The sequence below is a fragment of the Poeciliopsis prolifica genome, unplaced genomic scaffold (assembly GCF_027474105.1).
Source record: "Poeciliopsis prolifica strain line A6 unplaced genomic scaffold, Auburn_PproV2 SCAFFOLD009, whole genome shotgun sequence".
Taxonomy (NCBI): domain Eukaryota; kingdom Metazoa; phylum Chordata; class Actinopteri; order Cyprinodontiformes; family Poeciliidae; genus Poeciliopsis; species Poeciliopsis prolifica.
Window position 1 is genome coordinate 4,519,867 of NW_026562384.1, and position 25,421 is coordinate 4,545,287.

The 25,421-nt window shown below is 45.5% G+C and overlaps 1 protein-coding gene across 4 annotated transcripts in view; it reads right to left on the minus strand.

The window, feature by feature from the left end:
- Positions 1-25,421, minus strand: part of tenm2a (teneurin transmembrane protein 2a) — a 272,708-nt gene that overhangs the window by 31,088 nt on the left and 216,199 nt on the right. For 3 of the 4 annotated variants that reach the window (XM_055034285.1, XM_055034288.1, XM_055034287.1), the window contains 8 exons: positions 15,642-15,764; positions 11,753-11,958; positions 10,055-10,250; positions 7,978-8,079; positions 7,302-7,496; positions 4,359-4,559; positions 2,489-2,674; positions 1,411-1,437 (listed from right to left, as the gene is read on the minus strand). In XM_055034285.1, coding sequence (XP_054890260.1) covers positions 1,411-1,437; positions 2,489-2,674; positions 4,359-4,559; positions 7,302-7,496; positions 7,978-8,079; positions 10,055-10,250; positions 11,753-11,958; positions 15,642-15,764 — 1,236 coding nt within the window. The remainder of the gene's footprint in view (positions 1-1,410; positions 1,438-2,488; positions 2,675-4,358; positions 4,560-7,301; positions 7,497-7,977; positions 8,080-10,054; positions 10,251-11,752; positions 11,959-15,641; positions 15,765-25,421) is intronic. The other variant, XM_055034286.1, reaches the window with a different exon arrangement.

The window sequence follows — 25,421 nt, forward strand, 5'->3', positions numbered from 1 at the left end:
ACACCAATATGTTCAGTTCAGAGACGGTGAACCAAACAATTGAGAGACAGCAGATCTGACAATGCAGACAAGCTCAAGGCCTGAGCTTGTCTAGAGCTCATTGATTGTGGGGGGCCTTGATTTTCCAAATTAAATGCAAATTTTTGCTTTTATCTGTGAAGTGAACTTTGGATCACTGAGCATCAGTTCAATCCCTTTTACTTTTTAGCCTCCGGTAAGACGATTCTGGACATCTGGTTCAGACGTGCCTGGACCTGAGGAAAGCTTCAGAGGCACCAGATGTTCTAGATGCTTCTGCATGTGCTCTTGAATCAGAAGCAGAGGCAAGTATGACAAAAGCAGCATTCAGCTTCCAGACACATTAAATCTGGAACAAACATCCAGAAAACTTAAAAACTCAGAGTTGCTTTTGAACCAAGATAAATGGAACATTAACCAACATATTTGACATGTATTGATGATTTCAATGATGACACTTGTGTATTGATCCTATTTTGATATATGTTAAACGTTGTGTTTATGATGGGTTTTTACAATGTAAAGCATTTTGAAATGATATGTCGCTGAAGCATGCTCTACAAATAAAATTGACAGATTGACTGATTCAATTACTACAACTGTAGTCCAGATCTTTGAATCTCCCACAAACTCTTCAATGGGCTTTAATTACCTCTCCCTATTGTGTGTTCAAACTTTTTATTTCCATTTAGCTTCCCATTGGATTGAGCACCATGTGAACAGCTGGCTTCCTTAGCAATCGCCTTTGGTTTCGCCCCTGTGCAGGTCAGCAGTCTTCCCAATGATTGTTGAGGTCAAAAAACAACATTTCCACAAAGTCCTTATTATTCGTCTAATATAATTTCCACAGAAGCTGAATTTTGGTTTTTTTTTATCAGCAATAAGCCGTAACTATCAAGTTGAAATGAAATGAACACTTAAACTATGTCGCCCTGCGTGTAATGAATCCATACAACATCTGAGGTTCACGTTTTGAATTGAATTACTGAAATGAATTGGCTTTTTAATGACTCCCCAACGTAATGAGATGCACCCGTACCGGACGGGGGAGGAGAGGGGACACACACACACGCCCCACACACGCATGCACAACCACACACCCACGACACAGGCCCCCTCGGCACTTTCGGGACCACCACACCAGGGCTCTACGGTCACCCCACGACACATGAAGGGCTCAATGACAGCTTGGACCCTAATGCAGTGCACTGCGAGGAAACAACAGAGGGGTAGTGCACCGCACGGAGGGGAGTCGTCATTGAGGCAGGCACCTCTGGTCTACCACGGACAGATAAGCACCACAGAGTCTACGGAGCCAAGCCAGGCCAATGCAGCAGCTAGCTTCTACCACCACAGGCTAAGAAACAGAAACACCAGAGTCAGATACGGTACCTGCTTTGTCAACCATGCTCCCATGGTCTGCAGTAGGAGAAAACGTGCAGAAGGTAAATGACGGGAGGGAGAGTATGTTGGTCTTTCTTTCTTTCTTTCTTTCTTTTTTTGCTTTTAATTTTAAAATAAATGCAAGCAACATCATGCAGAGCTGAAATACAGAACAGGCAGGCTGCGATAAGCTAACACTGAGGATGTCTGGTGCTGGTGAAGAGTGCTTTTTGCGCTCAAGCTGAGGCCTGACAACTCTTTCATCTCAGGCTGATGCTGCAGTCAAAGCTGCCCTACTTTCTGGTAGGGGGGTGGGGTGGAATCGGGGAGATCATAAACCGCTATTCCCCCGTGCATATGTATGTGCTGGGGCGTGCGTGCGTGCATGTAGGTGTGTGTTTTGGTGTTTGTTTGGCGGGCTGCAGTCACAGCGCCTCTGGTGACAGGGGAGAGGAGACTTTGTGTCTCCGAGTACTGTGAAGGAATCAAAGGGATCTGGCAGTCATCCATCCAAAGTGACATTGATGTCAATATGAGACAGTGATTGACTGACAAAACACACACACACACACACATGAACGCACACGCACTCTACAATGACACACGTACCCACACGGAGAATCTGAGTTATTTTTTGATCACAGTATGTTGCAGAGTTTTGCCTTTCATAACACAACTTTGGTGTTTCAAAGGCCATAGAAGAACTAAAACTCCTGGGTGTGCAGTTGAGAGGCAGACTATAAACAACTAAACCCTGCTCTTTTGTAATCCTCCCACCCTCACTCCTCAGAAGTTTATTCCTCTCCGCTTCGTTTCACCCGCCCCTCTCTACACCAGCCCTCTCCTTGAATTCCCTGTAGCTTTTGCTTGCGCCTCCACCTCTCATTTCCAAATCCCTCAAACAAAATGGAAGGAAAAAATAAATAAAAAAAAATTAGGAAGCTGCCACTTCAGTCTGACTGGATGTTTTCTGTGTTCACCCACGGTGTTGACACACACCAAAAAAACAACAACAACAACAACAAAAAACCCCCCCAACAAAAACGCACACACAGTCTTGGGGTGAGGAGGTACAGGAAACACCTACCGATGGTGCAGTGCTCCCCGTTCCAGCCCTGGTGGCACTGGCACTTGCCGTCTTTGCAGGTCCCGTGTTTGATGCACAGCGGGTTGCAGACGCGCTGGTCGCAGCCGGCCCCGGTCCAGCCTTCCTCGCAGCGACACGCCCCGCCCATGCACACGCCGTGGGTCCCGCAATCGACCGAGCAAACCTCTGGAAGAGGACGAGACAAATTTGGGTCACACAGGCACAACTTTTCAGGTTGCATTTTGACGTTTTTAAAAAAAACACTTTTGTTCTTGAGTCTTTTCTGCTACCCAGAGCAGAGCTGGACTTGACACCCTTGTAACAGATTTATTTCTCCTTTCTGCTGTTTTTCAATGAACATGGGGGAGAGGGAAAGAACCCTAAAATAATATCAAAAAGAGTCAGAAATAAGCCAAGTTAGCTGCTGATTCAATTTCCTGTCCCGCACCTTTAATCAAAGTGGGCGACGATGTCTTTAAGGCAACGTTTTATGTTCTTGTGTGCGACGTCGCAGGCAGCGGGCGGTGCATGTGGTGAGATGTGACGATTCCGTCTGTGTGCTCGGGACCCCCTGGTGAGCAGACGTTTTGATACGCGCCTGCGGAGGAGTCCCGCGGCGGCAGACACTGTCGTCTGTATTAAAGTTAAGCAGTTCCCCTCGTGACGAGAGCTCTGTTTGCGAGAGGCGAGCGGCGTTCTCACGCCGCCGCCGAGGAGCAGGCAGCGGCTCCCATCAGTGGATCAGCATCAGTGGAAGCTTTCAGCGCTGGCTTTACTGACAGAGAAATGTAGCTCCTTTCCAAAAAAAAAAAAAAGTACAGTGCCTTCACCGTGTGTCAAACCAGCAGAAAATAATTATAAATTTTACATATATAAATCTGAAAAGTGTGGCATGCATTGGTAGTTAGCCCACCAGGTGTTTGCTAATCACTGCTGCTAGTCTGGAGGAGTTGAGCGAGGGATTCACAGAGGACTGGTGCTTTGTGAGGTTTCTCATCTTTCTATGACGAATAATATAACATCACATTGATTTTACTTAATGCATAATAATGTAATGGGATTCAAGTCTTTGACTAGGTCATTAAATATTAAATCTAATCAGTTCCACAGCAGCTCAAGCTGTGTGATTTGGTCAATGTATTGCAGGAGGTTGAACCTCTTCTTCAGTCTCAATTCTTTTACAGCTGGTGGAGAAAAACACAACATGATGCTGCCACCACCATGTTTCACAGTCAGAATATGTTTACTGTGACACATTTACCCGCGGGTGGACTAGTCATTAGAAAAGTCCTGGAAACAACCGGTTGCTTCTTACGTTGGGTGTTCAGACAAGAAAATAGAGGCGGGGCACAGATGAATCTCAATTCACAGAGCAGACACTTTATAAGTCTAAGAAAAAAATCTTCACTCCCCCCACTTTAAAGTAGTGATTTAAAAGTTTTGCACAAGTTAATTTCCTTCCCTACTTTAGGATTTGGAACGGCACCATATTAATAACACAAAGATCCTCCGTCTCCATACTGTTACTGTCAGTGAAAAAAATAAAATAAAATAAAAAAACTTCCCACATTGTGTTCCAACATGCTCCAACTTGGCTTGATCGTTGTAACAGTTGCTGATTTCTATTTCGCAGCATGTTTTAATTTCAGTGGACTGCATCCAAGCCCAATTTGAAAACCAGAACAGCATGGTATAAAATGACTAACTAATAGTCAAGTACCCTGGGAGTGGGAAAATAAAAGAAAAAAAATTGAGACGTCGGGACTGAGTAGGCGGTTTCCTAAAAACCCTGACCCCTCAGTCTTCGCTCAGAGCGTTCGTCTCTTTCAGCCGTCCGTTCGGCGCTGCTGCTGCGGCGGCTCCTACTCACCCATGGAGCAGTCGGGCCCCATCCAGTTGGGGTCGCAGCTGCACAGGCCGGTGTCTGGGATGAAGGCGCCGTGGCCGTGGCACTGGTCCGGGCACTGGGCCCTGGGCAGTTCGCAGTGGAGCCCTCCCCACCCCGGCTTGCAGTGGCACTCGCCGTTCACGCAGATGCCGTTGTTGGAACACGTCGGGTCCAGGCAATCCACTGCATTAAAAAGCCAAAAGATACGACAGCGTTGAAAAAGAGGGGGATAAAAAAAGAAAAAAAGAAAAAAAAAAGGAACAAACAGATGAAGGGAAACCGAGACAAGCTGCGAAATCGCGCACCAGGGCAGATAGTAAAATGAGCTATCAAAGAAAAGTCTTGAACAAGGCGAGAATTTAATTGGTTAGGCACAGAAGAGGATTATAAAAATGAAGGAAAACATCAGCAGATGTTTTAATAAAGCAATTAAGGCGCCCAGTAAAGAACAGCTAAAAGTGTAATGGGAGCACAGGAGGGAAAATCTTATTCTGTGGGGAAAAAAACCCTGACATTATTCAGATAGAGGGGATGCATTTCTAACTGTATGTGTGTGTGTGTGTGTGTGGGTGTGTGTGTGTGTGTGTGTGTGTGTGTGTGTGTGGTGTGTGTGTGGGGTGTGTGTGTGTGTGTGTGGCAGTTCACGGGGGGGAAAATGTGACACTGTCAGTCTGCCAGGTTGACGGGCAGCTGTGAGTTTGAGCAGTGAGTGAAAACCAATTTGACAAATTACCTCCTCTCGGCGCAGCGCCCACCCACCCCTCTCCGGGCCGGCTGTCATTGCTCTGTCCCGGTCACACTTTTTCTTTTTCTATTTCTCTCCCCTCCTTGTCTTGCCGTGTGTGACACCCCCTCCCCTCCGCCCCCCGCCGACTTTCCCTCTCTCTCGCTCCCTCACCTCGGGCACAGCTGACCCGGCTGCACCCTTTTTTTCCCCTCTCCGTACACAAATTAATAAAAGCACACGCCCGCACATAACCTCCGGCCTCTCTATTTCTGTTTGCCCGGCAGAAACGGCGGATCACACTTATCGATTTTCATGTCGCCGGCACTTCAGGTAAATTGTTTGAGGGACTCTCCCGTGATGAATATCAGATATGAGAGGAGGGGGAAGGTTGGATGGATGAAGAAGACGCAGTGAAATCGCTGACCTTGTTCTCGGGCCCTCTAAGGTTTCTTTTTGACTCCTTTTGTCATTTGACTTCTCCCCCACCCCACCTTTGTTTCCTCTTTCCTTCATCTTCAACCTCAAAAACTCACTTTTTTTCTCTCTAACTTCTTAAGATATTCACCTTTCGCCGCCCCGACTGGCCTTTCTCATCCCTCTCCTTTGCCTCCGATGATGGAGAATGTGGTGTGCAGATCCGTCTTAACGAGGATCAATAGGGGCGAATTCAGCTCTTAATAAAACCTCTGATGTGTTCAGCTGCAGTGTCATACTTCATTGTTACGTATAGCGGGAACGAACACTTGCTCAGCACAAGATCATGCTGTAATTTGCAGACTATCTTTAGTTAGAAGGGGTCACTGGTTGAACATGAAGTGATCAGGAAGGCCGTTCTGCTCGCTTTAGATGCAGATTAAACATCGCGTCGCTGCGGGTTGTCGCTCAGACGTTTATTTGCAACGCTGCTGCTTCAGAGTCTGTCGAAAATGTGTCATTTGCTAATGCTTCGCTAATAACAACAGCTGATTGGCTCAATGGTTATGATGTCATCAACGCAAACCCGACCAAAGCATCGGGGCCTTCGAAGGTCGATGTAGGTCGGGTCCTTTGCGGAGCGGCTGTGAACGTGGATGATCTGACCTTCTGATCACCTGGCAACTGTGACAAATGGAGCTCAAAATCTTGCTGAATTTTTTTTGTTTTTTTTTATATTACTTCTTGAAATCTTTTTGAATAAATAACTCCAATAATTAAATTAAGTTTTGACACCGTCATACTAAAAAACATGTCTTTGCAGGTGACAAAAGCCGAACAACACAACTTCTTAAGCTCTTAATTTTTGCACATTTGAATATATTTGTCTTTAAAACTGAACTGTCGTTCTGCTCACAATGAGTCTGGGGATAGGAAAGTCTTCAAATGGGTTTTAATAACTCAAATTTAAGACTTTTTATCAATTAAATTGAAGAACTTTATCAGGAAATTCCCAGCAGAAAATCACATAGTTTGCCAAGCAACCTGAACCCCCATGCAAAGGTTTTTGCACAGAATGCTAATAGCCTCATATGGTTTGGCAAAGGAAGTGAACCAATGGCAAAGACTGATGTCATCCAATCAACTGGTGTTAAATTTGCACTTACTGTGTCTTTGATAGATGCAAAAGAACTTGCTAGCCAGCTAGTATATTAGCGGCTTGCTACCAGTCTCGAGAAGATGCTTACACATGACTCAAACGTTTGCCTGAGAAAAATTTCCCCAAGGAAAAAGAAACAAAACAAAAACTGCATAAAGCATGAGACTAAATAGTCACGCCACCACAAAATTTAACACCCGTGACAGTGGCATTTGAGATTGATTTACATTTCAAAGAAATGAACCAAAGACCTTTGAAGGCCTTAATTTTAGATCCACGACTTCACAACACTTTTAGGGATGCGCGGACAGCTTGTTCAAAGATGCGCCAGAACCTTCCTTCAGATGGGTGGTAAAGGAAGCATAAACTGTTGGGCCGCATTTCAGTGAGTCCGTTGAATTTGTTTTTAACATCGCTGTTGTGCATTCAGTCTTCAAATGAAGCCTTCGAGGGACGCCGACCCTAAATCTGGACGCAGCCTTTATCAGTTCTCTTAGGGACCTATTATTTGAGACGTGCTGCTACGGGACATATTTTTTGTTTTCAAAAATCTTTGAAATACCCAAGTTCCTCTCAAACGTTCAAAGAGATTGTGCAGATTAGAAGACAAAGTGCCCACCCTCACCCTCTGCACAGTTCGCCCCCTTGTAGCCGATGGAGCACACGCAGTTTCCATCGGTGCAGGTGCCGTGGCCGCTGCAAAGAGGGTCTATGCATTGCGTGACGGGGATGTCGCACTCGGGTCCCTTCCAGCCACTGTAACACACACAGGAACCCTTGTCGTATTGGCCGTTGCCGCTGCACAGCACCGGGCAAGCAGCTGGAGGAGAAGAGGAGAAAATGAAGAAGGAGGAGGAGGAGGAGAAGAGGAAAAAGGAGAGGGAGAAAAGATTAAATCATGCATATGAGGAAAGAAAGAGACAATTAGCAAGCCTTTCTGTTGTTGCTGTTGTTGATGGTTTGCGGGGCAAATCCACACTCAAGCATGCAGGAGAGTGAATAGAGTGGTTAAAGGGGGCAGAGAGCGCCAATGACATAAAGAGTAATTACAAGTAGAGGTAACTAAACTATTCATCAGAGCTGCCTATCCCAGGTGAGCGCAGAGCCGGGGAGTCGTTAGCTCGGGGAGCTGCCATTCATCATCAGTCATCTTGTCTGAGCTTCACCTGAGGCCATGCGCCATGTTGCTGCTCTTAATCCTCTTTCGGCGCTCGCACGGAGACCGAGGATGTGTCTTCACATCTAATTAGGCGGCGGAAATGACAAGATCTTCCCTGACGGGATTTGTACACAACTAATACCTTTGGAGCAGTCCATGCCGTGGAATCCGGGGAAGCAGTGGCACACGCCCGAGTTGCACTCTCCGTTGCCATGGCAATTGCGCGGGCACTCTTGCACCGAATCTGCGAGGAGACAGAGAGAAAGAGGGGAGGGTTCAGGGAGTTCGATGCCAAGCATCAAAGCACTTCATTAAATCGTTGGCGCCGTTGATTCTTCAGCGCGCTACAAAACTGAAGGCGCCTCCGAGTCGCCATGTTGCACAGACATCAAACGCAAACACACCCCTCCGGGATCCCACGCGTCGCCTGCCCCCCTCCCTCTGTTTCTCGTTGGACTGCATGGCGAGAATACATTTCGAATCATTTTCTTATGACGACCTTCGCAAACCCTTGACCTCGGCTCCGCAGGCTGCGTCCGAAAAAAAAAAAAAGAAAAAGAAAAATCCAGCCAAGTTTTACCAGAATCTACTTTCACAACTCTGGATCGTCCCTTTGGTTGTGAGAAGACCGACCCAGACGGGTTCGAGGGTCAGACGCGTCTTGATTCACTCGGCCAATCGAGGACGCTAAAAAAGTTTCTCCCTAAAGATTCTTCTTCTGGAAGTGTTTGGAACCGACTTGGAGGAGGCAAAAATCACTTCTCGTCACTTAACTGCTCGTCCCTGGCCACTGTCCACTGACATAAATTTGGTTAATTTCGGTCTTATTATATGAATTTGTAAGGACTCTACTTCCTCACTTGGAGATGAACGTGTTGGAGCGTCAGTTTGGTGTGCTTCCCAGGGGAAGTTCTCGTGGTGAAAATGCTTCCTACATACAATTTCTTTTTCTCTAACTTGCAACAAGATGGGGGGCAAAAAAAAAGTGGTTTGTTTCCTCGCCACTCCAGCTTTTGCCTTTCTTACTGCGTTCATTTGGTTCATTAATGCTGCGGCCAGGTTTGGCCGCTTGGCACCGACGGGCAGAGTCAGCCGGATTCGGAAGCCGCGGTGCGTCACACACGACTCCAGCTGCTCTCCACCGCCTTTCAGTGCCTCTTAACCCACTAACGGGAGGAGAACCGTTTTGGTGGGAAGTCGCAGAGTCGATGGTGATCACAAAGAGGATGTTGTGGACTTTCATCCGTCTCTTCTTCCTCTCCATTTTTTTTCCAGTTCGCACTCCTCCAACAAATACGAGTACTCAGCCCTTCCACGCTTCCCCTCCTCTGTGTCCCAAGCCTCCCCCCCCTAAATGTGAACCCCTTGTCTTCCTCTTACTCTAATGCCACCCTCTCCTTCACGCCACTCCAAAGCTCCTCCTTCCTCCTCTCCTTCAATCCACTTCACTGTATTCAGGTTTCTCCCCCTGCTATTATGCCTCCCACCCCCCAACCTCCTGTTCTTACTACTTGCTCTAATTCCGTCCCTGCCACCTTTCCATCTCTTCATCTTTCCACTGCTCTCCTGCAGCAGAGAGCGCTCTCTCTCTCTCCTTTATATTGACAGTGAAGGATTCTTTCAGTCTATCCGCCCCCCCTGTTCTCACACTCACGGCTCCCTGCACGTATGAAATCATTGTGGAAGCTGTGAAACCAAATTCGTTCACTTTGCACAGTTTCATATTCTCTTTGCACGTCGCGCTGGCTGATCGGACGCCGCGGCTCATCACAAGCGAGCCTAATAGCGAACGAGGCGATTAATATATTTTATCTAGACACCTGTGGGTGTCTTTATTTTCTCTGAATGCATATGTTGGTTAGACTATGTTTACTTGGCAAAAAAAAAAGAAAAAAAAATGGGAAAGAAAAATCTCTCCAACTCACTAAGTGGTCCATCCTACATAGTAAATGCTACTGCAGGTCTATAGCTTTGGCAGCATTTTGCAACATGCTGCTGCCGGTGAATGTTTTTACACACTGCAAATGTGTGAAGTCATTCAGGCATTGCAGTGTCAATGGTATTAAAGCCATCTCCTAAATTGCGACTCTTAGTCACGTTTCAGCTCTCAAACAGCTGCGCCACATTGCGACATTTCCCCACCGCCCTCCCTCCACCCCTCTGCCCACAGCGGTAAGACGCCGACTGTCTCTCTCTCTCTCCTCCACTCTTTGTCTCACCCATGACGTTTGTGCTGAAGGAGACCGACTCTCTCTCCCGGCCGTCGTTGTAGAAGGCCAGGTGCCAGGCGCCGGCGTCCAGGTACTGGACAAACACCGCCTCGTTCAGGACCACGGTCTGGATGCTCCTCCTCTCCCGCGGGGACTCCACGACGCTCCACTTCTCCTTCCCGTCCAGGCGCTCCATGTAGTCATACTGCGAAGAGGTTTTGGTTGACAGACAGTTACGTTCAGCACAAGCAAAATCTGTTTTACGAGCGTTTTTTTTTTTTCTGTGATTTGATGAAAGGTTATAAGCAGTAAATAACTCATCTGAAGTAGACGACTGTTTTTTTTTTTTGGTGTCTTCGTTCAGCATGAATCCAAATTAGACTGAAGTCAAACGCGGAGGGGCTTAGAAGGGCCAACGCCAGAGCGGACCTCTATTATCCTCAAACAGTTCCAGTGTCAAAGCTGTTTGTTTAAGCGCTATTTTGAGGACCTTTTGTCACATTTCTTTAAGCTGTGATTTACATAAAAGCCGAGGATTATTTATATTGGGGATGGGAGTTGGAGGCGGTGTGCCACTAATGATCTTCCTGCGTGAAACGCGTCCTGAAAGCGGAACATGAAAAGGATTTTCCGTCAGTGAAGCTGTTAGATGTGAAAGTGCTCTAACTGGAGACTAATTGATTGATTTTTACATCGCCGTACGTATCTATCAGAGTTTCTCTGACAGAATGTGCTTTATATGTTCCCCTCTCGCAATCTGCGTTTAATGTAGGAAGATAATTGGAGACGCACTGCCTCCAGTGACCAATCGATGCAAAAATAAAGACGGCTCAAAGCGTTATACATCAGCATTTGCATTTACTGCTATGACGTCAATACGCCGGTATTGATTTAATATGGTAAATTCCTCTTTAGTCATTTAGAGGAGCCTTAAACTTTAGATTTCAGAAGCAACTAATCTGGATTTATACTAACGGAAGAAACTTAAGACGCTAACTGTTCATGACAATCATTTTTTTAATATTTAAAAACATTTGTTTTGATCTTCCCACCTTTTTTTTTTTTGTATGTGTGTTTTAATCCACGTTATTTCAGGACATCTTCTCCCAAATCCCAATCTGCTCTGTTTGGTCAACTGATTCATCAAAAAAAAAAAAAAAGAAAAGCGCTGAGCCACCTGCTCGTTTCATTCGTTACAGTTTAACAGGCCAGCTGCTTGGTGGGCACGATGCAAACGCGTTACATGCTGTAAAGATGTAAGCCTTAAACTACGTACAAGGTGTTTCAATCGTGATAGAAGAAAGGAGATAACTCCGTACTATGCAGGGTCTCGTTCTCTCTGTTCTTAGTTCAGCACAATGGACTAAAACTTAAGCTATGTCAGGCAATCAAGCAGTTAACCGAGGGAAATTATCCCTATTCTATAAAATCTATTTGGAAATGAGCAGCCACTAATTAACAAGAGACACTTGAAGTTGCATTACTGTGAAACCTAATTAAGCGCAAATCTTTTCTCTAAATTATTTAGCTTTCGGAGTTCATAACTAATGTTTTAAACGGCAAATGCAACAAAAATGTTTTCAATGAACATTCATTTCCAAGCTCAACACCCTAATGAGTCCCGCTGTGAGGTTTCTGTAAGCGAGTAAAGGAGCAGTGGCGTTCCCTGAGCGGTGCTCAGGACGAGTCCGATCGAGCGAATGGTACCTGGGCGTGCGATGGCGGCAGGCCCTTGCGGATGTAGACCCCGAAGAGGGCGTCCCTCCCGAGGGAGATGTTGAACTTGAGGAACTGCGGCTGGCTGAGATAGAGGAGGGATCTCCAGAACACTCCAGGTGGGACATCCTGGGTCACCCGCCTGCCCACCTCGATGTTCCCGGTGTCTATGCTGCTGTTCCTGCCTGCCCACGGACCTGGACAAAGGGAGAGAGGACAAAAAGAAAGACAAACGGGCTTGTTGCATCTGTCGTGACAATCGCAATTTAATGGACGGCTGATGTAATGGGTGATATTAGAGTCGATGGAAACACCATTCTGAATATCTGAAGAAAAACTGATCTAAGGCACAGAGTTCCAAGTTAGAGACTTAATTTTTTTGGTACTTGAGTAATGGTAATAAAAATGTCAGTTTTTTCACATTTCGTCACGTTACCTCCGCACTGCAAAAACACAGAATTTTACCTAGTATTTTGCTTCCAGCTTCCAGTACAATTGAAATAAGACAAAACTAACTCACAGATATTTTTTCAGCACAATATAACAGTTGTTTAATGCAGTCATTTCTTAATGTTGATTAAAAAAAATAGCACTAGTTCCACTGGCAAATTATTTCAGCTATAAAACATATTTTTCCCACGTTATAAGTGGAATAATCTGCCAGTGTAACCAGTACTATTTCATTGATATTAAAGAATTATTGACTTTGAACAAACCCCTACATCTTGTTGAAAAGTTACTTGTAAGTTAGTTAAGTCTTATATTAAAACTACTGAGATATTTGTACTAACTAGACAAAATCACTCAGTAAGGTTTGGTGTTAAGCTGTGCAAAAACTGCAGTGTATTTCAGCGCCATCTCATACCTGGACCGACACATGGTTTCACTTCACTGTTAAGTGAAGCTACGCTGAAAGAAAACGATTTGTGTTATTTTTTTGTTGCTGTAAATTCTTCACTAATAACAAAAAGTGAACCGCTTTGAGGTTTTTCAGCTTTTTACAGCGAGAGACTGAAAGTTTTGTAAATTGCTTGCTGGTCTTTGCTCGAGCTCCGGTGAGAACGAACGAAGAGGCGTCTGTGAAAAAAAATCACGTTTCAGGCTTCAAGTGTCAACTTTGACTGGGCCGTTCTAATGCGTGGCTCTGCTTTGATGTAAACAATTCTGTCGTAACTCTGGGCGTATATTCAGACTCGCGGTACAGCTGTGAGGTTCGGTTTTGCTCCATCTGTCTTCTCAAGAAAAAAAAACAAAAAACTGACCAGCATTCCAACAGCATGATGTGTTTTGTGCTCACAATATATTCAGTATCATCTTAGCTCCTTCTCTTTATGCAGATCTAAAAAAGGAACGGATTCCACACTTTTTACGCATTTGTTTGTAAAAAGAAATTGAGCAAATCAGGCACGATGTCTTCCTTCACTGTTGACCGATACTCGGTGTTGGTCCATCACTTAAATTCTCCACAACGCTGAAGCCTGAGGTTGTCGGATGACAGAATATGAAAAATTCAACGTATCACGCAAAAAGCTTTTATTCTGTCACTTTTGACCCTCCAAGTCTCGTGTAAAAAAAAAACAAGTCAAAATTCCCAGAAATGTTGTTAGTGAACACTGCTTGTTCACACATGCAAGTAGGATGACAGCTGTAGGAATGTGTTTTACACAAAAAAACACCAGATATGATGACTTTCTATATGCTTTCTGTCTTCTGGAGGGTCGTACTGCTCAAGTCTTTCTTGTGCAGCATTAAATCAAACATTTTCTGCTACTTTTCCAACATCCTGCTGCAGCGGGATGCGCCACACGGCCAGTGCTCCTTTGCTCATGATCAGGAACGTTATTCATTTTTGAACTCCTGCGACTCGTGTCCTCTATTGCAGTGTTCCTTCTGAAAACGTCCCTGCTGTGAAAACACCGGCAAGAAAGGATACTGCTCAAAAGCAAAGTTGAAATCCTCAACAGGTCAGAGGCGCAATGATTCGTAATCGTCCCTCATAAGCCTTTTGAAGGATGAATGACAGAAACGACCCCAAGCAAAACAACCGGAAATCCCTGAAGTTGTTGAAAGCAGCAGAAGTCTGTCAGTGTCAGAACCTGAAATAATGAAATAAAACTGTTTACTGCTGATTTCTGATTTTTATTTTTTTTTTAAATTGCAGGGCTGTGTGTTACGGACTTCTTCTGTTTTTGCTTTTATGTTTTGACACACTGAAGTGTTTTGGATGAAATCAATTTTAACATTCATAAAAGATCATTTGAAGTATTTAAATGTTTACAAAGACAATTTTGAGCCATCAAAAGCAAATCCTCTAAATCATAGATTAACGGCGATCAACCTCATACTTTGGCTCAGGTTTACTAGCTAAAGCCGAGCTTGTTGAATAAGAGACAAAATATACATCAATAGAACCTTACTGACAACATGAAGTAGGATTCAGAACCTCAAACGGCAGCACATCGAGAAACGAAGTCCGTCTGGAAACACTTACAATTTCATCTGTAAGGCTGAAAGCTACACCGACAGCCATTATCCACAAAACGGAGGGAATATGGTAAGCAGTCAAATTATGAAAGAGCCCATCAACAACTTCCCCAAAGAACCAAGAACAAGATCTATAGTACAGTGTGTCTCACATGCCTCAGCTCAGGGTCAGTGTTCATGATTCAAGGACAACAAAGACAAAATGGCGTCATGGTGGGGTTCAAAGGTCCACAATCCTGTGATATTGAAGACTCAAAGCCTCTTATTACAACTCATCAATTGAAGACGTTTTTTTATTTACTCAAGGTTGGAGAAATCCGTGAGAGGGCAAAAGTAAATTTTTCATCTCACTGTAGGTTTTCTTTACGCTTGTTCAGCATCTGTGCGGGATCAGCAGCGATCTTGATCTTTGGATTCTCAGCTTTCCCCACGCAGTCCTTTGCATCTGGACGTACAACTCTGTCCCCAAAGCCTGCAGGACTGAAATGATGGGGGGCTGACGGAACCTCAGCTCCAGGGCCGCGGAGCGCGGCGAAAACCAGAAAAACACACGCGGCATCCTGCAATCAGGTCAGCCATCTAACGGAGGCGTGTCAGAGAGCAGCCGGAAAAAGACGGAGTCTGAGAGCAAGTGTGCGTGTGTGAAGAAATGAAAGTAGCAGTGAGTACAGAACGGCAGGCAGCAGCAGCAGCAGCAGCATCTGGCCTAGATGGCTGGGGAACGGAGCAGTCCGCTCATTAATGCCGACTGTACAGACACAGAGCAAGAGCACGTCTGCGAGCGAGCGTGCTTCAGAGACACATCGAGCAAGAACAGATAGGAAGCCGCATGGGGCCCTTTAAAGAGAGAGGAGGTGAGAGAGGGTGGTTTTCACCTCGCCGCCGAGTGAAAAGATAAACTGGGCTCGACACAAACCGGCTGTGTTTAAAACAGGACGCCGCATCCAGTGCTGCGTCACCGGCCGCATCAATATTTCATACGCGGGTGTGTTTGAGAGGAAAAAGAAAAAGAAGAAAAATCTATCGAACTGTGTGTTACCGAGCAAATACGGCTTTTGGAGGTACCGCCCAGCTCCCCGTCGATGTTTCTCTCTTTTCTAACAGGAGTGAAAATGTGGCCAAATACAGGCTGAAGCCGGTTTATTCATGCAGAAGATGGATTGATGTTTTTCTTTTAAAAAATGGATCGAAATATGATTCTTTAAGAGGACTGCTCACAAGAAAGCGGTGCGCATGTTTAATCACGAATGCAGCACATTGAAAATATTTCAACAACAACAAAACACTTTTTTTTTCCAGGGGGTAAAAGTATTATCTCCACCCACCCCCACATACCCACACCCCCTCTGCTACAGCGCTTCTCGTCGGTGTCGGGTGTGCAGCTGACAGTTCATACCTCTGCCTCCAGAGGGCAGTGTGGCCACGTCACTGTTGACAGGCAGACCGGCTCCCAGTCCGTTGTTTAACAGAGGGCCGTCAGAGGGTTTCAGCTGCCACGTCAGACCCAGCAAGTTGATCGCTGCACACAGAGACACGGAGGGGAGGAGAAGCAGAGAGACATGTGAGCGAGGCCGGAGAGGAGGGCTGGAGGAGAGGACAGACGACAAAGCTCATCAGCAGAACAACCTTCTTTTAAGAGTGAAGCCCCCCGTGACTGAGGACACCATCGAAAGGTTCATTTATTTCAGGAATTCAACTGGAAACTTCAGATGTTAGCCCGGCTTATTTCACACGGCCTGATGCGTTCCGAGCTTTTCCCGAGTTTTGGTGACTGTGGCTAATGAAAACCCAGAATTCAGCTTTCTGGAAAATTAGAATATTACATAAGAATGATTAAAAAAAAAAGAAAAAGAAAGAAGGAGTTTGATAACAAAAATGTCAGCCAAGTGAGAAGTATTTCCACAAACCGCACAGTATCTATTCAATACTTGGAAGTCGTGCTGGGAAGTGAAATCAGTATGTCCATAATGCTTGACAATATAGGTAAGCGTGATCTCTAAGTCGTCCTGGACTTTGGACTTTTGAATTACTGCTAAATGTTTACATTTCACGCCGTTCCTCGAGCATTTATCCAATATGTGGACTTTAAAACACGGCCACTGGTTCAGGCAGACAGAAAGAGTCCAGTTCTGCCCCACGTCCAGCTGGACCTTATGAAACTACTTCAAACACGTCAACCAGCTTTACTTCCGAGCTCTCTCAAGACTCCAGCTGTCTCTGTTAGTTGTGCACATTTTTTCCTTCCTCTTAACTTTCCATTCTTGGATGCAGCTCTACATAAAGAGCCAGGTTCTTAGGCATAATGTAACGTAGCGTCACATAATGTCACAACACAGCATTTTTTTTTCTATTCTATTGATCTTACGTAATATTCTAATTTTATGAGACGCTACACCCCGGGAATTTTGTTCTGCGAGCCATAAACATCGAAATTAACTAAAAAACCCCCCCTGAAGTTTCATTGCTTTACGTTAGCAGACGAGCTCGACTTGAAAGACTAAAACAAGTACATTTTTCCGACTTATGGAGACGCACATGTATGTGACGGTGCAATACGTTTCGCAGCGCACTCACACACACACACACACACCCGCACACACACGCCGCAGTTAATGAAACACGGCGGAACGCAGAAGCCGAGCCTGTAAAGATCACGCAATTAAGGAATCTCAAACGTCTCCTTTCTGTCGAGTTCCTTCCCTGCCTCAGCCTCTCTCTTTCTCACTCTCTCTCCCAGAGCGTTCTTCGGCATCTGTTGCATTTTTCTTTTTATTTTGGAACCCTTTTGCACCGTCTCGCAGAGAGCGAGTGACAGATTCCTCTCTGAAGGGAACACTCCACGGCTCTCCTCTACATTCTCCTCTCCCTTTGTCCTCTGTTGTGTTATTGTGTGTGCTGGTGGCACGAGGCTCCTCGAGTGGGTTCGCTCTTCACTTTGTCAGCTCTTTACTCTCCCCGTGTCTCTTCCCTCATCGCTGCCCACCACCCCCAAACCCTGCACAACGCCTCCTCCAGCCACAAATACAAGACGAGGGAGGGGGGAAGAAAAAACGCCAAGCATTCTCTCGCCTTACTAGTTCAATAATGTCCTCAGTGAGAGGTATGTTTCGTTTCTTTTATGAATGACTGTTTTGATCTCCAAAGCTCAGTTGATTGAGATGCATTGTTTGAAGGTGACTTAACGTTAAAAGGCACCTCCAGCTCTGCGAGTCCTGTGAAGTGGGCTCGGAGGGCATATGGAGGCGTGAATGCACGGCGGCGTTAGACTGCATTATGAAGGCGACGCTGCCCCTCTCTTCAAGACGGGAGCAGGACTCACAACACCTGCATGTGGAGCCCAGGAATCAATTTCCATCTTGTCAAAATCCTATCTGCACTTGCCGAGGGTTTGCACACACCGAGTGGAGCGTAAAAGTTTCAGGAAGCAGGGATGCGGATTCGGGATTTGCTATGGGGGGAACAAAAAAAAACTCCTTTCTTTCTCCTCTCTCTCGGTTCAGTGTTTTTTTTGTTTCCTCCTTTTTTGTGTGTTTCATCAGCCTCTCTCCACTTCTCTCCCCTCTCCTGCTTCCCGGTCAAAGGAAAGCGCTGACACCTTGGCTGCTTCCCGGCCTACACTGTCAGCTCTTTTTTTTATTTATTTATTTTTTATGGAGTGCTGGGAGATTGGAGGGGCTGCGAGTGGAGGGTTTGGATAGAAAACAAGAAACAGAGCGGGTGAGGCGAGGGCGCCCCCTGTCTCTGTTCTCTCATATCCGAACTTTGACCCCTTCTTTAAAATCGCTACCAGCCTTCTTTCCTTTCCATCTTTTTTCTTTGAATTCCCCCCTTTTCTTATCTTTGCCCTGTCCTTCCTTATAGATAACGCACACTCATACACCCACACACACCCACACACACACAGATGGTATCACAGAGAGCCGTCGATAGAAAGATTGCCTATTGAATCAGTTGGAGACAGTAAGCAATTGTGGATCTATTGTGACGCCGTTCTCATTCTAGGTCACCTCCAAGAACACAACAGACAGCAGACAGCACTGCGGTTAGCTCACTGTGTGCCTGTGTGTGTGTTCGTCTGGTTTACGTCTCGGCGAGGCCATGGACACGCATGTGTTTTCCGCAAAAAAACTGATATTTTATGATTCCTCTTTTACAATTTGCAAACAGTCAGGGCTGAGAGCGTGGAGAATTGGTTTAAAAGCAGAGTTAGAAAATAAACACAATGCGAAGCTTCAAAGGTCCGGCAGAGAACAGTCCACGTGAACTAATAGGTCGGTCAAAGGGACGATTAATCAAAGACGCAGGTAAACTTTGAAGGACGACTCACGTTAAGAGAATCTTGACAGGAAAACTTTTTGTCCGGTCTTTATGGAAGCGTACCGTTAAAAAAAAATAAAAATAAAAAATCTAAACGTTATGTTAGTAGTTTGTCACAGAGGCAAGGCCAGCATGTTCAGGAAGGTGATGTGGTCAGATGAGACCAGAATGGATCTATGTGCAGAAAAACAAAAAACTTCACATCAGCCCTTCAGAGATCATGCTCACCATAAAACACGGTGATGGCAGCATCATGGGTTGTGGAGGATATTGATGGGAAGATGGATGGAGATAACAACAGTAAACCTCTGTGGCACTAAGACGAGGTTCCTTGTTTATACAGCTCTACAGATATACAGCCAAAGACTCAGCATGCGCTCAGATGGTCTAGTCAAAGCCCACAATGTAAATCAAGTCGAGAAACTTGAAAAATGAGTTTCAAAGATCTGGAGTTGCCCCAGGTCTTTGACAGACCTGGAGCAACGATGCTGGGAAGGAAAAGGTCAAAGTTTCCGTCTCAAGTTTTGCGAAGCTGCTTGAGTCAAGAGTTGTTCCACACAGTATCCATGCCACACTTTTAAGCTTTTTGTTTGTGGAAAAAAAAAAAACAACCAGAAAACGTTTTCGTTTTCCTCGGACTTCAAAATTATCCGCCACTTTCTGGTTATCGCGTAAAATCCGCCATGAATCCCGTCGAGGTTCCTTTGGAATGCGGCTCTTGTTGTTTGAAGGCAGGAGCAGCAGAGGAAGGTTGACCAACAGATGGCACACTTACTCCTCCGTGACAAAAGCAAAGCCAACACTCCGTCAACAGGTTTCTTTGCAGCAAGACACAAGGAGCACAAAGAGAGGCCAGACACTTGTTATCATCATCTTTACCAGCCTCCTCCTCCACGGTCACAGCAGCACGTCTGACGACGTCTGAGTGTAATTTAAGAAAAAAAGCCCCAACAAAAAACTCTGCAGAAACTGATGTATTGAGCTTTGCGCCGACATAATTTTAAGCATTTTTCTTGCTGGTTGCATTTGCTTTAATTACTGTTTTCTAGTCTCTATTAAATGCAGAGCCTGTAAAGCCCATCTCAGTTCAAATCCACTGACAGGCACGGGGAGAACAGGGGATTCAGACTGTCTTAGTGTGAGTTTCTCTTTTTAAGCTCTGCCTTCTTCATGTATTCAGCTCAACAGATGAGCACATAGCACACAAAAAAACAACAACACACGTGTACACACAGGCATACGGGGGCAGATCACCGAGCAGCAGGTATAACAAACAAGCGTGTTGGATTAAAAATAGATCAGCTACTTCATGGAGTTTTTTTTTTTATTTTTTATATTTTCCCAATTCATAATTCAGCAAGGCAAAGTGCTCGCCTGTATCATCTGCAGAAGGCAGAATTTGAAAGAGAGCAAGAAAAAAAAACCCACTATGACACACGGGGTCCTGTGACAAAAAAAGAAAAAGAAAAAAAGAGAGAAGACAGATGATGGTGCGGATGGGGGAGGAAGGAGGCGGCGGATCGGGCGCTGGCAGAGAGGTCAGCGGTCAAGAACTCTAGCAAAAGAAGGAAAAAAAAAGAGAAAATCAGAGATGATGCGGCAAAGACACGAAGGTGAAGCCTCCTCCTCCCCCGCGCCGTGGATGACCAAGAGGGGAATTACCGGCGTTTTTAATCCTGTAGCAGATCAGAGGACGACACAAAACCAGCTCACCTGTGCGTGTCCCAGCAATATTTGTATGTTTCAAAGTTAAAGGGTGTAAATTGATTTCTGCTCGAGTGAAGGTGGGGGAAGAGAGCCAGTGACGGAGAGAGGTGACTTTGTGCACTGCATGTCCACCAGGTGGAAAATATTACATCATCATCATCCTGTTCTCTGGAAAACGTGGAAATGCTGAAACTCTTCTCTTGTCTCTCGCCATTCTTCTGCTGCTGCCTCTTTACACGGCTGATCCAACTGAACTACTTGTGATGCTGCTAATTGCGCCAAAGATGCAGCGCGGCCTCATGCATGTATTTATATGTGATCTCTTGCATCGCATGTAAAATTACACAAAGAGCACACTTACACACACACGCAAACACACACGAAGAGCATGTTTCCGTTCTCCCCTGGCCATCCAGATAAATGCATATTAACTGTTCTAATTCACCAGTAAATTAACAACTCTGACCTCAATTACGACGGTAATTGTAGCACAGACCGGCCCCTCCCAGTCTCAGCCTGGCTTCTAATTGGTCCAATGCTCCACCCCTTCCTAGCTATCTCATAGGGGCTCTCTGTTCTTGGCTGCTTTGGTTTGTTTGCAGACTAAGCCAAAGCACGCACACACACACACACACACACACACACACACACACACACACACACACACACACACACACACACACACACACACACACGCACACACACACACAGGGCTAAGAAAAGAGCTATATTGATGAATGAAGCGGGGAGGGTGGATGGATGGATGATTGGATGAATGGACAGATGATTGGATAGACCAAACGACAGATAAATGGATCTATAGATGAATCTAATCCTTCGACGATGCGATTGGGAACGATCTTTGTCAACATTAACATCTTTCCATACTTATCCAGAACTGAAGTGCAGAAATCAATTTCTCTCCAATTGCAGCAGCTCCCACTGCTGATATCAGAGGAACGAAGGGAGAAAAAAAAACACGCTGGGCCAAGTTCTCAACAGTCAGGCCTTTTGGGATATTACGTAAAATTTACCTCATGAAATCCACTCATGTAACCTATAAATAAGGCAGCCCGCACTGTCTGAAGACGCTCCTCTTGCTGAGATCAGTTAGAGTCTCAGACAAAAGGACGGGGGCGGCTGACGGCTGCCTGCTGCCCTTGGGGGGTCACATCGACTCCGAGAGACAAACTGTCTGCCAGCGTATATATGTGTGTGTGTGTGTGTGCATCAGCGTATGCATGCTGCAAATTGCACGGTATTAACAACAAGCGCGCAAAGCTGCGAGGCCCGGTGGGACCTCCTCACCCAGCTGATGCAACTGAACTGTAATTGACTGCAACACAAAAGGTTATGCGAGATGCTGGCGGCTCTTACCTGCACAAAACGAGAAGAAAGCAACTTAGTAAATCACAGCTGAAAAATGGCTTCTTTACCGGTGCTGAAATATTGACAGGACCCACCGCCACGGCAGAAGCCACGTGCGTGCAAGCATGCGTGTGTGTGTGTGGGTGATTGGTTAAATGAAAAGAGATGTGCATCAGAGTGATGTCCTCCTTTCTGAATCTTCATTTCCTTTTCACATATCTGCTCCGTGACCCTCCCTCCTCCCCACATCAAGCCGCTCTGCCTCACCTCATCCCAGCCCCACCTCCAGTCCTCTCCCTCTCATCGATCTGTATTAGAAACAGGATATGAGGAACTATGCTATCTTATCACACATCAGAAAGCGGCAGAGAATGAGTGAGGATGAAAAGACAGAGTGCGTCTTGGAAGGCCAGGAGACGGAGGAGCTGAAAAGAAACCGAGGGAAGTGACGGAGAACAAGCAAGTGGGGAAGGAAAAGAAAAAAAAATCTTCAGTCGTCTGTTTTAAACAGAGAACAAGTCGAGCGTCGTGGGGGCCTAATTGGACTAACGATCGGGCCCGGATAAGACCTGCAGTAAATGAAAAAAATGAATTAGGAAATAAATGAATGCAGCAAGCTGAGGCACGCTGGTTCAAGAACTGCAGAAGCAAAAAATAAATAAAAAATTGAAGAAAAAAAAAACTGCAAACTTATCTAAAAAAGAAAAAGAGAGGAATGTTAGAACCCAAAACAACTGCGCACCCTACGTTGTATCCCCTGACCAGAGCAGATGACCCATTCATCCCTCGCGGTGCAGATGGTGTAGCACCTTGCGCCGTGCCCTGCCCCTTTTTCCTGGACTGGCAGCGTGCCGCACGATCCTAACCTTTATCAGCGCGACAGGCCCCGCTGCCGCCGACACACGCTCCACGTCCAAGATCCGTATGCCCCAATCCCCGCCTCCCGCCATATGCCCCAGCAGTGCCTTCACCTCCCAAAAAAAAAGAGAAACACGTGGCACGCACACGCCAAAGATGCACATGTACACGGACACCTACGCTGGCATGAGCGACACATCCTGACCTCTCACTGTTCCACCTTGGATCAGCAGAAGGGAAGCCGCATGCGACGCGAGAGGGGACGGAGGGGTCAAGGAGCCGGCTTTGGAGCGGAGCCACCGACTCGACTGTTTTTTTTTTCTTTTTGGCTGAAACCTTGAGAGGATAATAATAACACAAATAAAAGGTAATAAAAAAGTTTGCGTATTACAAAGTGGTTGCACTCTTTCCTTAATGCTTATTGCTTCTTTCTACATCTAAAAACAGGAAGATAATATCGTCAGCTACAGAGGTTTGCTTCAAGGGAAACCCCCCTCCCAAAAAACTTAAGCTGACAAATTTAATTAAAACAAATATTTGAAAGAAAGTATTATTTAGTTGAACTTCCAATAACATGCAATAACAGGGTACTACCGCAGTAAGAGAAATTCAACTATTTGGAGATATCAGCTTAAAATCCTTTTACAAATTCAATTATGTGACTGATTAAAACGCTTGATGAAAAAAAACTAGATAAAGTTGAAACCCTATTTCTCTTTAAAAACCAGTTGATATTTGAAACATGTAAAAACTCGTTACAAATTTGGCCATTATATTTTCTAAATATTAGTAGATTTTTCTTTAACACGTTACACATCTTCTTCTCACATGCAGCATAAGCAGTAATTACATGTGATAACAGGAGTGATTAAAAAACGACCCAAAAGCTGCATTTTTATTCTGTTCCCAATTTCTTGTCATTAGCTGCTACTGCAACTAATTAATTACATATAATAACATTGCCAATTACACAAGATGAAACAATTTTGCTGTCAAACATCTAAACTATTGCTAATATCTCAAAACAAACACTTGAAATAACTTGCCAAATTTACAAGAGACAGTATGTAGGCTACTCCACTACTGATAGCAAATTACAAGCAGCTGTTTAAGGGTAATAGTATAATTTAGTAATGGCATCGCATTATGCAAAAACTACAACTTTGGTGTCGATAAATAGCTCATTATGAGCAGTTGATGTAAACAATTACACTAGTAATTGCATGATATGAACAAAACTCCAGCACTTTTCCCAAATGAGCAATGGCTGACTCCAAGAGAGTGAAGGTTTTATTTATGGCTCAACCTATAATAACTGTGACATTAATATTGATACATACCCACCAAAACAAACTCAGTTGAAAATACTTTGAAATGCATTTTTAATACAATGAAGAGTTTTGTTTTGTTTTTTTCCTTCTAGCTAGTAATATATGTATTATTTTGGACAGAAATATTCATCTTTAATCTTCCCCCCCCTCCACGTTTCTTACACTTGACTGAGTTGCTCTGCTTAACCCAGCATGCGTCGCGCGAGACCTCCGAGTTGCGGATATGAATTTGATTATTATGTATTTACTTTGCTAACTGCACAGCTGTGAACGATAAAGCCATTAGCATGTTATTACGGGCAGGAAACGGTGACGGGAACTCGCCCGAGTGAGGCACTTCTCGCCCGGAGGAGCGGCGGCGGGGCAAGTAAGCGATTGTGATCAGTCTGGAGCAGCCAAGACGGCGGTGATGGATGGGAAGTGGTCGGCTTCAAGGCGTGAAGGTCACACTCGATGACAGTGTTTGTGCGCGTGCTGGCTCTGTTTAATCAACACACGGAGGAGGCGGGAGAAAGAGACAGAAAAAGAGAGAGAGAGAAGCCTTAAAATATATATATATATATATATATATATATATATATATATATATATATATATATATATATATATATATAAAAATAAATGAATACGTGGTGTGGGTGCGCGCGCACAAGCGCGGGGTCCTCTCATTCATCAGAGGCGACGGTGCCACGTTGGGGGTACGCCACGGAGCCGGACAAATTCACCAGTCACACACTCACGCGCACATTCATTTGAAACACGGCCGCAAAAGGTGACACCGGCGCCCGCTAGCAGGAGTTTACTCATAGAAGTCAAGGGCGCACCTGTACGTGTGTGTGTGTGTGTGTGTGTTGGGGGGATTGTGTGCATATGCATGGGAATGTGAAAACAGTCCACCCGGACGCAACTAGCCTGACAAGCCTGTCATCTATCACACCTTTCTTTCCCTTTTTTTTGTTTACACACTCCGTCTTCCAAGACTCCTATTCTTTCCCCACCCCCACTTTATTTAGTTTTTTTTTTTATCCTTCCCAACTTGTTTGGACGTGACTTCTTCTCCTCTGCAGTCTCCCTCCGTCCTTTCATCTCGCCATGGTGGCCGTCCCTCTGTTCTCTGCTGGCTGTGATCAATTAGGAGACATTAGTCCCGCAGTTATTCCAGGTGACAGAAGCCCTCGGGAGGCCGCGTTCTCCTTCATCTCTCCTCCGTCTGCCTCTCCCCCCGGTTTCTCCTCCCCGCGCCCCGGCCTGTCCTGTCACTCACGCCGGGCGTCCTCCTTCTTCTCATCATCCTCATCCTCGTCACCACCATCTTCCTCTTCCCTCTGCAGTGCAAACAACACCTCCCTAACACTCGAGCAATCTCGCGACCTCACGGCTCAGGGAGCAGACAGCCGCGGATCGTCCCCGCGACCCTCTCCCCGTCTGGCTCTCGGGGCGATCTGTCCTCCATTTCCTATCCGTGTTTACGCTCACCTCTGACCTCCGGCGTGCGTTTCATCCCTCTCTGCCTCTCTCTCCCTCGCCCTCCTTTGCATTCTCCGGGTTGCCATTCACGATGACGGACCCGTCTCCTCGCCTATATGCCAACCGTT